The following is a 12,583-nucleotide window of genomic DNA, read 5'->3' as shown; positions in this document are numbered from 1 at the left end:
GGGAGACAGAAAGGAGTTTAGTCTGTGCTCCAGGCACTGATTAGAACCTGTTTTGGAGTCAGGGATGATTCCTGTGAGCAAAGCATCCCTTCTCAAGCTCTTCTGCTGGCAGGGGTGTTGGGGAAAAACGGGCTCTCAGTACTCTCCCTGCCTTATCAGGAGGTGACCCTGCAGACACACCATCCCCTCACCTGGGCTGCTCTTGCAGCCAGAGAGGAAGGACAGGCTTCTGCTCATCCTCACATGCTGCCCAAACTAGATCAGATGGAACATGGGCTGGAAACACCTCCACTAACTATAAAGGGCCCCTACATTTTTACATGTCTGAAGATAGCTTCCTGAAACCACGTTGTGTAAGTTTCTCCCTTCATCTACACTCAAACTGTACTACAGCAGCTGAGGTGTGTCTTAAAAATCTCCATTTCCCCATGACCCATGATCCAACCTCCACCAGCACTGCTCCTGTAGTCCAGGTGACAGCAGAGATGCAAGAGTAGGTGTAAGAAGGAAATTTTTTATGATGAGGATGGTGAGGTCCTTGCACAGGGTGCCCAGAGCAGCTGTGGCTGCCCCTGGACCCCTGGCAGTGCCTAAGGACAGCTGGATAGGGATTGGAGCAACCTGGGATAGTGGAAGGCGTCCCTGCCCATGGCAGGGGGTTGGAATGAAATGAGCTTTAAAAGACCCTTCCAACCCAAACCACGGTTCTAAAATTCTGCTACAGCCCAGCCCCAAAATGCTCCTCAGCATCCATCACACATGCACAGAGGAAAGATGTGGGAATTTGGTCCCTGAGGGATGGGAACCTGCGGGGGCTCACAGGATGGCTCTGCTGAGGGTTTGGCCAGTGTAAACCAAGAAGTTCTCATGAGAAGATGGTGATAAAAACCCCAGCCTCCCACCTGACACAATGCAAAATATCTCAGTTCAAAAACATCAGCTCAGGGTCTGGCTCTGGCATATCTGAGCTAGCTCAGATGATAAAAAAAGGATTCTCCTTTCTTCCTATTCAAGACCTCTAGGCAAACATCCAAGTCCCAGCCTCCTGTGTGACAGCTGCAGAAAACAGGTCTGGAGAGGACCTTGAAATGCCACCCAGATCGCAGCCCCGTGACTGGGTCTGGACGGGGCCAAGCACAACAACAGCCAAAAGCACTCCAAGCATTAACAAATATTGTTGCTTGGTGCACTCCTGTGCAGCTGCCAGCATATCTGCTGCCTGCTCCTTCCAGCACTCAGCCCTGAGAACACACATATTGATGAGAGCATCTTCCACGCATTTACAGGAAGAGCAATTAGAGGTTTGGTCGTTGACGACAGCAGAGAATCGCGGTGGAGGTGGTGAAGATGATTTGTGCTGATCCATTAACACAGCAAACTACCTCCTCTCCCTCAGGAAATCTCAATAACTGAAGGGCAGATCAGAACCCCAAGAGCCCAGAAAGGTGGCAGGACAGCCACACAGCTCTCCCCAGTCTGCATCCTGCTTGCCAGCTCTCCCCACAAGGCTCGCCCCGGTGGGTACTCACCAGTACCCTTGGTTTTGTTTCAAAATGGTGATGCTCCTTTCGCTCCTCTGACCATTTCCTAGGGAAAAACAGAGAGAAAAAACACAAAACAAAACCCCTCATCAGATCCAGGACTGATTGTGTGGTTAAGAAGGGCCAGCTCTGGAGAAGCCTCTGCTGGGACAATGAGAAAACAGAGCCAGGCCTGCTCCTGCTCTCCCACCACACGTGTTCCCAGGGTCAGTTCCTCTGCTCATCACCCTTCCCTCCTTGCCTGTCCCACAAAATCACCTAGCAACACTGTGCCACGGAGGGGCAAGCCCACCCATCCTCCCCCTGTATCACATCTCCAGTGACAGCTGGGAGACGAAGGCCCCAGGAATGGATCACACTCTGGGCTGCTTCACCCATCCCTCCCCCAGATCAGCATTACACTTTGGCCCCTCAGCATTGTCAGCTTATTCCTACACCCACAGCTCAGTCACCAGTGGCAGCTCAGTAGCACCTGCAGTGCAAATCCACAACAAATCCACGTTCTGCACTGCTGGGGCGCAGAGATGAAGGTGTATGACCAGCATCCTCCCAACTCTGCCCATAAAAGTTCCCTGTCCCTCTCAGCTTGGGAAAACCTTTTGGAGAAATGGAGCACTAGAGAAGCTCCTGGCCACCAGTCACACTTCTAAATGATGGAGACAGGGAGAGCCTGTATTTCCAGAAGCTGACACCTCCATGTGGGAGCCCCAGCAGCTTGGCTGGACTCAGGGCTGATGAAGGAGATCGGCAGAAGGATTTTTGGGTGCTTTACTCCACTTCAGAACAACCTCAAGGTGTGAGAACCCCACCAGCAGGTAGCCAAAAAATCAACAGTGTCCTCTAGGACAATCTGGGGGCTGGCCCAGGCCTTCTCCTGGGTGAGGACAGGGAGGAAGACCATTGTGGCTATTACAACACTGGGAACATAGCATGGAGTAGTGCTCAGCTGGAAAATGCTCCTGTGGCTCAGCAGTCAGATGGAAATGCACTGTCTGCATGCCAAAGAAGCAATAATCTGGGGTATACTCCCTAAAATGGCACCACCAGCTCACATCTGTCCTTGGACCTGAGTCCTGGACAGGGTGAAGAGGCTCCCTCCTACTCATGGAAGCTGCAAATGAAACTGGAACTCTCTGCCAAGGATTAGTGGTGTGTAAAGCAAGGAACAGCCACTCATTGTGTGCAGCCTCTCTATTACAGAATCACAGAATCACACAGAGTTGGAAGAGACCTTCAAGATCATCAAGTCCAACCCATTCCCTGGCAGCTCAACTAAACCATGGCACCAAGCAGCACATCCAAGGGCAAGGAGACACTGGTTACCATGGGGCAGCTGGAGATGGAGACACTGCCTTCTCTTCCCCAGCTCTCCAAGAGGTTCCTGACTGAACCAATCACCCAACCATCTATTTTCTTCTCCAGGCAGCTCCTGAATGGGTTTACTAGTGCAGGATCCACGAGCATTGTTTCCCATTACTCATGACACAAGGAAGCAAACGGGATTCCTCTCCCAGCTTTTAGAAAGAGCCAACAATCTTGATTCAGCCTTTATGAGATTCTTATTATTTTCATGGGGAAGCGTCAACAACATTTTCCAAGCCAGGCTGACACCTGGATGCCAGCATGGAGAAACCAACAGGCTCTGATCACCCTACCCAATCTATGACAGTGTTAAATTACTGCTCTGCACATACACTGAAGGAACAGAGCAAAACCATGAAGAGCAACCTTTGTGATGGCCCCTAATTCTCCTTCTCACTGGCCTGAGGACATTTAGGCAGTCTGAGGACATTCATGGAGCACATGTGAGTGTAGAGCATGGAGTGGCTGCAGACCAGCCCCGGGGCCACCATCAGCCCCAAGAATGGAACTTCCCTGCAGCCAGTGAGTCCATGTGCTTTCAAGAGCATCCAGCTGCTGTGACCCTCCAGCTGGACCTCCTTCCTTAGCCAGCTCATCAGCCTCCTTCCTTACTTCAGTTCCTAACTCACAGGGAGCCACCACTGTCCTGGACTAATGGCTTGTTTGCCATTCAACAGCCGAAAGGGATCAAAGCAGGCAAAGAGTTTAGTGCAAACATGCCCACATTGGGCCAGCACCATCGCCTTTGTTTAGGGCAAAATTCACAGAGAAGGCTGCAAAAACCCTGCAATGGATCCTGGCTTCATGGCAGAGCTCATGAGCTCTGCTTGGGTCAGCACAAAACCTCCCCCAGCACCAGAGCAGGGGCTGGCACCACATTTCCCTTGAGAAGTGTTGGCTTTCAGCTCTAACTTCTGCCTAAAGCCTTCTTCTCTCCACAGGTCCTTCACTGCCTTGCTCCCCAGAGCAAGGGGAGCTCAGCTTGCAATTCAACACCCTGTTGTGGGCAGGTGGGGTTGGTGTCTTCTCACAAGCAACAGGACAAGGGGGAACAGCCTCAAGGTGAGCCAGGGCAGGTTGAGATGGGATATGAGGAGAGATTCCCTCAAAGAATGGGCTGTCCAGCCATCACCCAGGCTGCCCAGGACAGTGGTGGAGTCCTCATCCCTCGAGGGATTTAAAACCCATGTGCACATGGGGGGACAGGGGTCAGTGGTGGCCTTGGCAGAGCTGAGATTATGGCTGGACTTCTCCAAATAAATGATTCTGCGATTCTATAATTCCACCTAAAACAATTCAAAGCCCTGTTTGAGGCACAGCAGAATTCTCATGGGCCAATAAATGGGAGTTCCTGGGCTAAGAAAAGGCTGCACCTGAATCACAGTTTCCTCAGCCCTCCAAGAGGGTTTCAGTTTCATCAACCCTGCAAGAAGAGTGGCTGTGAATAAACACACTCGTGATCCACCCTCTGCACCAGGGGAGGCCCTGCTGCTCTTGCAGCAGTTTCCAAACTAGGATGGGCATTGCTGAGGGCAGCCCAGGCTTCATTCTGCTGTTCCCAAAGCACACGTGCGATGAGAGGCTGCAAATCAACCAGGCTTGCCTGTGGCTTCCCCTTCAGCCACAGGGCCCCTTTTAGCTTCTCGGGGTGGTTTGCAGAACGACTCCAACACGCCCTCCTGCAGATGACACTCAAATTTCTAATTACCCTCCCTGGGTACATCACTGCTGTGCCACATCGGCTCCCTCACGGGGCTGCTCCTCCCACCACGTGTCCCCAGCAGTGGAGCTCCTGCCCCTTCAGCACGCTGACCTCCCTCCCCATCACTGGCTGGGCTGGGCTGCAGGGCTGGGAGAGGTGATTCCCAAAGGAACTGGCGATGTGGAATGCTTGCCCTGCCCCTGAGGCCAGGCCCACGTGAAGAAACAGCCTTCATCACAGAATCACAGGGCAGTGTGGGTTGGAAGGGACCTTCACAGCCATCTGGTTCAACCCCCCTGCCATGAGCAGGGACATCTTCAGCTACACCAGGGGGCTCAGAGCCCTGTCCAGCCTGACCTTGGATGTTTCCAGGACTGGGGCATCCACAGCTTCTCTGGGCAGCACGTGTCAGTTTTACCACACTCACTGTAAAAAACTTCTTTCTGAAAGCTGATCTAAATTGATTCCACTTCAGTTTAAAATCATCACTCCTTGTCCCATTGTAACACACCCTGTTAAGTTTGTCCCCATCTTTCTTCTAAGCCTTCTTGAGGCACTGCAGGGGCTCTGAGGTGTCCCTGGAGCTTCTCTGGTGCAGCTGAACAGCCCCAGCTGTGCCAGGCTGGCTCCAGAGCAGAGGGGCTCCTGGAGCATCTCTGGACATTCCAACAGGTCCATGTCCATGCTGAGGACACCAGAGGCTTCTCCAGGGAACAGCACTGTCCTCAACAGAACAAGCACTCATGTATTTCCAGTGGCCTTCCAAGGCTGCCATCCATGCTCTGAGCAGCCAGCAGCTGGAATTTGGGTCACCTGGAGCACAGGATGGAGATGGACAGCCAGCACAGACCATGGGCATGCCCTCCCCAGTGTCCAGGCCTGGAGGTGACTCCCAGGGACAGCCTGACAAACCCACACCAGTCCCTGGCACCTGTGGCAGGGCTCAGCTCCAGCTAAGGCATCTCAGGGGGTGCCCACACAGATCCTGGCTTTAGCTGGCTTAATGCAGGTTCTCATTGCTCCACTGGACTCCCCGAGCTAACCCAGACCCATGCCTGGCTTTCTTGGGCAAAACCCTGGGCCTGCATCCCTCCTGACTGACAGAGGGAGACTAAGCAATGTGTCCTAGGGTAAAAGTGGACACTATGGCCAGCAGCTGAATTGTGGCCACACGTGTGGTGGCTGCCCCAGCTCTTACTGCTGCCATGGGGATGCAGTTTGCACCATTTTGGGTGTCTGGGGAGCCATTCAGTTACCCCAACTTCAGTGTCTCTCTTGGGGTGTGAAACACCCTCCAGACTCACTGGCCAAACATCCGCTGACCCTAAAAGCAGATTGAGCACCAAGTCAGTATTTTTATCTGCCACGGCAGCCTACCTCCAGCTCGTGGTCTAAGTTTCAGCAGCTCCTAAATAAAACCCATTTGCATGGGATGGGGATGCCCTGCAGCTCTGCACCCTCAGGCCCCTGCTGTGATGAGCAGCACAATCCTGGCACATCCACACTTCCAGGACGGTTACACTGCTTGTGCATAATAGGACTGAAACAAGTAAATTTGACAAAGAAAGGAGAAAGAGCAACTGATATGCAAATCCATGTCATAAATCATTCACCAAATCTGTTCTGCACTTTTGAAATAATCTTGGAGGGTGCTTCCCAAGTGCTGTTTGCAAACCCTCTGTTATTCTGGGAAGCAGATGCTTCTACAGTAGGCTGTATTACAGCATCTTCAAGAAATCCCCATCAAATGTTACTTTAAAATGCCCATGACTTTTGCAATCAGTTCTTTTTAAATCTTCTTGGCATGTCTGAAAACCAAACATCTTGAAAAAACCCCTTTGCTGTGATTCATCTGTAATGGGTCTAAGCCTGGGGAAGAGCTCATCTCACATCTTCCATACCCAGGTGACCCCCAAATTCCTCCCAAAGGCCTCTGCCCATTCCCTTCATATGCTCTAAAGAGTCTTTGACTTCCTCAAACTCTTTCTGAGCTTCACTGAAAGCCTTTGTGGCCTCAAACAGGGCAGTGCCCTGGAGATGCCCTCTAGAATCACAGGAGCCAAGTCACCCACGCCCCTGCAGAAAATCCCATATGGAAAACATACTCTGAAAAGGCATTTTTACCATGCCCTGGCACACGTGGACATTTCATTGCTTAGGAGAGTGTTTGGGATGATTACTGATGGGGTTTTTTTATTGCCAGGGACTGTTTCTTCCAGCAAAAAAAAAAACCTCCCTGAGACAGATCATCGCTCCCAGCTCGGAAAGAACTGAGTGTGTGGATTGTGCTCAGAAGGAGACCTGGCTGCATCTTTGGGCTGACATCCTTTCCAATCTCCTATGCTCAGTTTTCCCCTTCCTCTGTGAAAATGGAAACAGCAGCATCAGCTGTGGCTTGAAAGGAGTTTTGAGATCCACAGGTGAGGAGTGTAGGTAAGACTGCGCTGCACCCTTCCAGAAATGGGGGGAGAGGGAAAGGCAGCATAGGGGGAAAAACCCCACATAATAAATAATATTCTACAAATACATAAAATGAACACATTAAAAAACCAATCCTCCAAGAAGCAGCTGCTTCATTCTTTGCTGTTGATAGGATCAATATAAGAGAGGAAATTACCACCTCGTGCTCTGCAACATATCACACCGACTTTCCTTTACAGACCCTAATGCTCCTGATTGCAGTGTCAATTTAAAATTTACCATAAAATGCAGAATCTCATAAACTTTACAGCCTCAATCACACTCAGCCAGTGTTTTCACCCAAATGACACGCACAGGCACCCTCTTTGCTCTCCAAGGCAGACACACATCAACGTGCTCCTGACAGCAGACGGGAGAGCAGAGCAGGGCACCACAGCTGGGATCTGCCTGTCCTGAGTAGCCTGGATGCAAACAGAAGGAAACAGGCTGGAAAACAAGATGCAAAACATACCCTCAGATCTCTGTGAGACAGCTCATCCCATGTCCAGCAGGATGAAGGGTAGCCATAACCATGATTTATGATGAAGGTGATGAGGGTGCCCAGAGCAGCTGTGGCTGCCCTGGATCCCTGGAAGTGTCCCAGGCCAGGCTGGATGGGGCTTGGAGCAACCTGGGACAGTGGAAGGTGTTTCTGCCCATGGCAGGGGTAGAATGAGAAGGCCTCTAAAGGTCTCTTCCAACCCAAACCCAACCATGATTATATAATCAAATACAACACCACCTCAGGTGCAGCAGCTGAGATGCCCTGAACACGCAGCCATCAAGGTACCACCAGCACCTCATGATGCTGAGCCAACCTCCTTGCACTGGGACATGCTCAAAACATATCTGTTTCATGCCCTTTTGCAGGCTCTGATGGAATACCCTGGGCCATTTCCCTAATCCTGGGCGTCCTTCAGAAATTCAAGCCCACCAGCTCCTACAGGAAGCCGGTGTGAGTTTTAATGCAGGGAAGGAGCACACAGCTATGCCGTGCCTTGAGATGACCAAGGCTTTTGCAGCATGGGTTGCACTCAAGGGTTGACAAGGGAAAAACTAATTAGGCTCCTAATTTTGCTTCCTACATAAATCTAAGTCCTTTTGCTGTTGTCACTGTGACAGAAAACCCATTTCTCTGCAGGGCACAAAGGATTCTGGATGAAGCATTAGAAAAAGATGCATATTTCAAGTTGCCCTTCCCCAGGAGCCATAAAACTCTGCTCACTGTCTGCAGTCTGTATGTACCCTGTAAGCTCTGGCTTAAAATTCTCACTCAGCTCAAAAATTACAGGATATACTTGGGGGGAAAAGTAATTTTTGCAATCAGCTGCTTGCCTTTGTGACTGACTGAAAGTGTGATCAGACAGATGCTTAAAGATACAGCAAGGGTTAAACCTTGGGAGAGGACAGGCAGGACTTGGGGATGAAGCAGTTGATCAAAGGGTGGCTCAGAAGTTATTTTAAAATAAACCAGAAAGTAGAACTTCCCAGCGGTCGCCGCTGTAATTACAATGCAGACAACGGAGCCGTGGTGCTGTTAAGGTTACTGGATTTTCCTAGCAGCTGTGTTTAATTTACTTAAAACATGCAAAGCCATCAGGTCAGATCCCATTAGCAGAATCTCTCCAGAGCGCCACAAGAGCCCGGCCAGCCCAGCAGCAGAGAAATGCTGGGGCACAGCACAAGAGTGAAATAGCCCTGGAGAAGCGAGGCGCCCGCGTGGGGCACTGTCCTCCTCCCTGGCTGCAGAGAAGCCGGGTGCTCAGTCCCTCCTGCTCATCCAAGACCTGTCCCTGCCCTTGACTCCCATCATATTGCCCATGCATCTTCTCCTAAGATCACCAGAAACAGAAATCCACGCAAAAACCTCGACTGGCTGTGATGGAGAAGGAATCAAGCATTTAGGGAAGTCCTTTGAGTGTGTGCTTGCTACAACCCAGTTTCTCTGGGTGTCCTACAAGTGCACAATGTCTCACCTGGATCCCTCTACTCCCCGAGCATCCCCCTGGCTTCCATGCTGCATTAGAGAGAAGACCCACAGGTCCTGAGTTCATCTCAGAGATGGGAGCTTGGTGGCTTTGTGAGTCAGGATTCCCCCCTGGAGATCTGTTCACACATATATAATTCAAGACCACACAATTCATCAGGATTTTTTCCAAAACACAGCTACAAAAATTACAACATTCTTGTCAGGAGAAAAAAACCTTCTAGAGATACTTTTCTGTTTCATTTTCGTTGTTGTTGTTGTTGTTTTTTGTTCTTTTAACACTGGCTCTGCCCTCTCTCCGCCGAGCAGAATATCAGGGTTTCATCCACTGTTTGTGGCCCCTGCCAGCTCAATTCTCTTTCTAAAATTAGCATCCTGAGAGATGTAATTGCTAGAACAGGAGGTGTTAGGTCACTTTTTGGTCCCTGCACATCAGGCTAAGTGCTTCTGCTGCCACCTACAACCACCTCAGAGTCTGAACCTCAAACGTGTGCTGCTCCACTGAGCCCAGCAGAGTGATGCTGCTTTAATGGGTGCTGATGCCAAAAAAAAAAGAGAACTGAAGATAAGGACAGATAACACACCACAGGCTCCCATCTGCACATGACCCCCATATATAGTCATTCCTGCAGAGAATGGGCAAATAAAGTAAAATAAAATACTAGAAAATACAAGAAAAGGTATTTCCCACATACGCTTTGACTGCCCCATCCCTGGAAGTGTGCCAGGACAGGCTGGATGGGGTTTGGAGCAACCTGGGATAGTAGAAGGTGTCCTGGCCATGGCAGGGGGGTGGAAGTAAAAGATCTTTAAGGTCTCTGCCAACCTAAACCACTCCGTGATTCTATGACTCCAGAATAAAATAGAACAAAGCAAAAATAAAATAAAATAAAATAAAATAAAATAAAATAAAATAAAATAAAATAAAATAAAATAAAATAAAATAAAATAAAATAAAATAAAATAAAATAAAATAAAATAAAATAAAATAAAATAAAATAAAATAAAATAAAATAAAATAAAATAAAATAATCCTAAGCAAAACACCACAAACAGTAAGAAGAAATGTGAAGGGATGGGTTTGTTTCTGGGAAATCTGAAAGAACATCTGAGCAAGCTGTATGACTCTCAGTGCCACCAGAACCCCTCCTGAAATCAGCATCTCCTGCCACTGTGTGCAAGAAACCCCAGCCTGGCCCTGGAATCCTTGGAGCAGTTTAAGGTTATTCTTCCAACATAAAACTCCGACATAAACTCATCCCTCATGTCTTAGAGAGGTGTGAGACTTATTTGCATAATAAATGACAAGGCAGGAATATAGATTTGTGTCAGATCACCCTCCCTTCCCTTTGAAAGAAATCTATTTATTCTGACTGAATCGTCTCTTCTCCAAATAAATGGTGTTTGTAGTCGGTTTAGCTGGCACGATACGCATTCTTTTGCATGCCTGTAATGAATTTTCACAGCCAGAGCCCTAATCCAGTCTAGTCATGGAGGGTTTATCACGACCTCTTATTTTATTTCTACCAGTAAATGGGAATTGCTTTCCTTATCGCTATCTAGAAGCACCTGAGTGATTTTTGCTTCATATTTCCTATCCCACTGGAATTCAGGATGCAGCGTTATCTGATGCTGTACAATTGTCACTCATGTTAGCTGCCTTTTCATTTTAATTTGCTGGATTTATTGCTCTTTTCTTTTTTTTTTTTTTTTTTTCTTTTCCCCGGGAGATTTTACTCCAGATCTGAGTCCCTCCTTGCTCTTTTCCATCCTCCTGGCCAGATTTCTTGGGTGATCCTCAGGAAGGCAGGATCAGGGCCTGCCTTGCCTTCCCCTGCCTGATGCCTTGGAGCAGCCTGGGATGGTGGGAAGTGTCCCTGCCCATGGCAGGGGGTGGAAGAGATCAGCTCTGAGGTCCCTTCCAACCCAACCCATCCTGTGATGCCTTCCCTTGGCTGAGCACTGAACCCCTGGGCTTGCCCCAGTCCATCCACAAAACTTATGCAGTGACGAGCAGGAATTATCCCCGACTTTGATTCCAAACAAATCCATGGGAGCAAGGGCTTGCCAACGTGATCCCTACGGCTGCTGCAAGCAGGGAGCAGGTACCCAGCTCAGAGCTCCAGGAAAGTGCACCTGCTGCTGCTGGAAAGGCACGAGAAGACCTGTAAATCCTGCAGATAACACGGTGATGGATCAGTAGTGGCAAGACATTAACCTTCAGTCTTGAGGAGACACCCAAATGATAACACCCGTAGCCATGCCACCACAGAGTTATCAGTCTTGTCACTGGTGAAGATAAATCTATCTGACCTGAGCCATCATCCCACACCACTCTGGCTTCCTTGCTCAAAATCCTCGCAGATACCAGCAGGGATCAGGAAAATCACACCTAATAATCAATTGAGAGTGTGCAACTATGCTCACATGGAAACGATTCCCTTCAGCGTGTTAAAATAATTCCGCAGAGGAAGGGAAGAACACGGTAGGCTTGAAAGCTGGTCTGCAGGGAAAGTGCTGCATGTCAGTGGCAACTGTGGAAGGACAGAAAACAGCTACCAAAGCCTCGAGGAGCTGTCACGCACAGGAAAATGTAAGTTAATTAAAGCCACTTAAACAAACACATCTGGGACAGGGGCAGGGGATGTAGGGAGGCAGAGTGAAGTGATATTAAAGCTCACACACATGGTGAACCCCAGACAGGAGACAAGGAAACCTATCTGGCAGAATGCAGATGAGCCCCCTGCCCTGGAGCTGTGCCAGAGGGGGCAGCGAGAGCCCCTCTGCCCCAGGGCTGTGGCTCAGCTTTGGGCACAGCATTGTCCCACAGCCCCACAGGCTCAGCAGATCCACCCCTGCTCTGGGAAACAGCACCCAGGCTCCACTGATGCTCTCCTGGACCAAACAGTGACAGCTTGGAATTAAAAATCCAACATTTCCCTTCCTAACGTCTCCCCTCCTGTCCTTACCACAACATTCAGCTGAAGTGAGAACCATGGGCAAAGCATTCCTCTGAGGAGTGGAAGGATGTAAATCCACCTCAAACACACCACCAGGACCAACATCAACTCCACCTTCCCCTGGTCCTTCTCTGAGCACAGCCTCCCCTGAGCCCCCAGAGCTGATTTGCCTCCTAATGTGCTCAGATGATGAGCACAGGTTGCTCACACCAGCCCTGTTGATATAAAACCACAAAAAGAAAGATTTGGATAGGCTCTGTGTATTTTTTTATTGCAATCAGCTCCCCGAGAAACTTAAAGTGTTGGTTCCTTTACTACTCCTTTGGGCATTGATTCAGAAGTGGAAACAGAACACCTACCCGAGGCTGGGTCATGATGGAGATGGGTGAGCTGGCCTCTTGAGATATTCCTGCCTGGGAAGCAGGGCTGGCCAGCCTCAGCACGAGGCTAACAGGAAGGGAAACAGGAAAGCAAATCCATCTGCACACCATCAAGCCCCTGCTGCAGGATGACAGCCTGCAAGACTGCTGTCTGCAGGAGGAAGCCTTGCCATGGCATCAGCCCGACCCAG

General features: G+C 49.6%; 1 protein-coding gene across 2 annotated transcripts in view; it reads right to left on the bottom strand.

Moving 5' to 3' along the window:
• Positions 1-12,583, bottom strand: part of ZBTB7C (zinc finger and BTB domain containing 7C) — a 110,355-nt gene that overhangs the window by 78,263 nt on the left and 19,509 nt on the right. For both annotated transcript variants that reach the window (XM_063180194.1, XM_063180195.1), the window contains one exon: positions 1,530-1,587. In XM_063180194.1, the coding sequence (XP_063036264.1) occupies positions 1,530-1,587 (58 nt within the window). The remainder of the gene's footprint in view (positions 1-1,529; positions 1,588-12,583) is intronic.

Source organism: Melospiza melodia, chromosome Z, assembly GCF_035770615.1.
Source record: "Melospiza melodia melodia isolate bMelMel2 chromosome Z, bMelMel2.pri, whole genome shotgun sequence".
Taxonomy (NCBI): domain Eukaryota; kingdom Metazoa; phylum Chordata; class Aves; order Passeriformes; family Passerellidae; genus Melospiza; species Melospiza melodia.
This window is presented reverse-complemented; position numbering and strand designations above follow the sequence as displayed.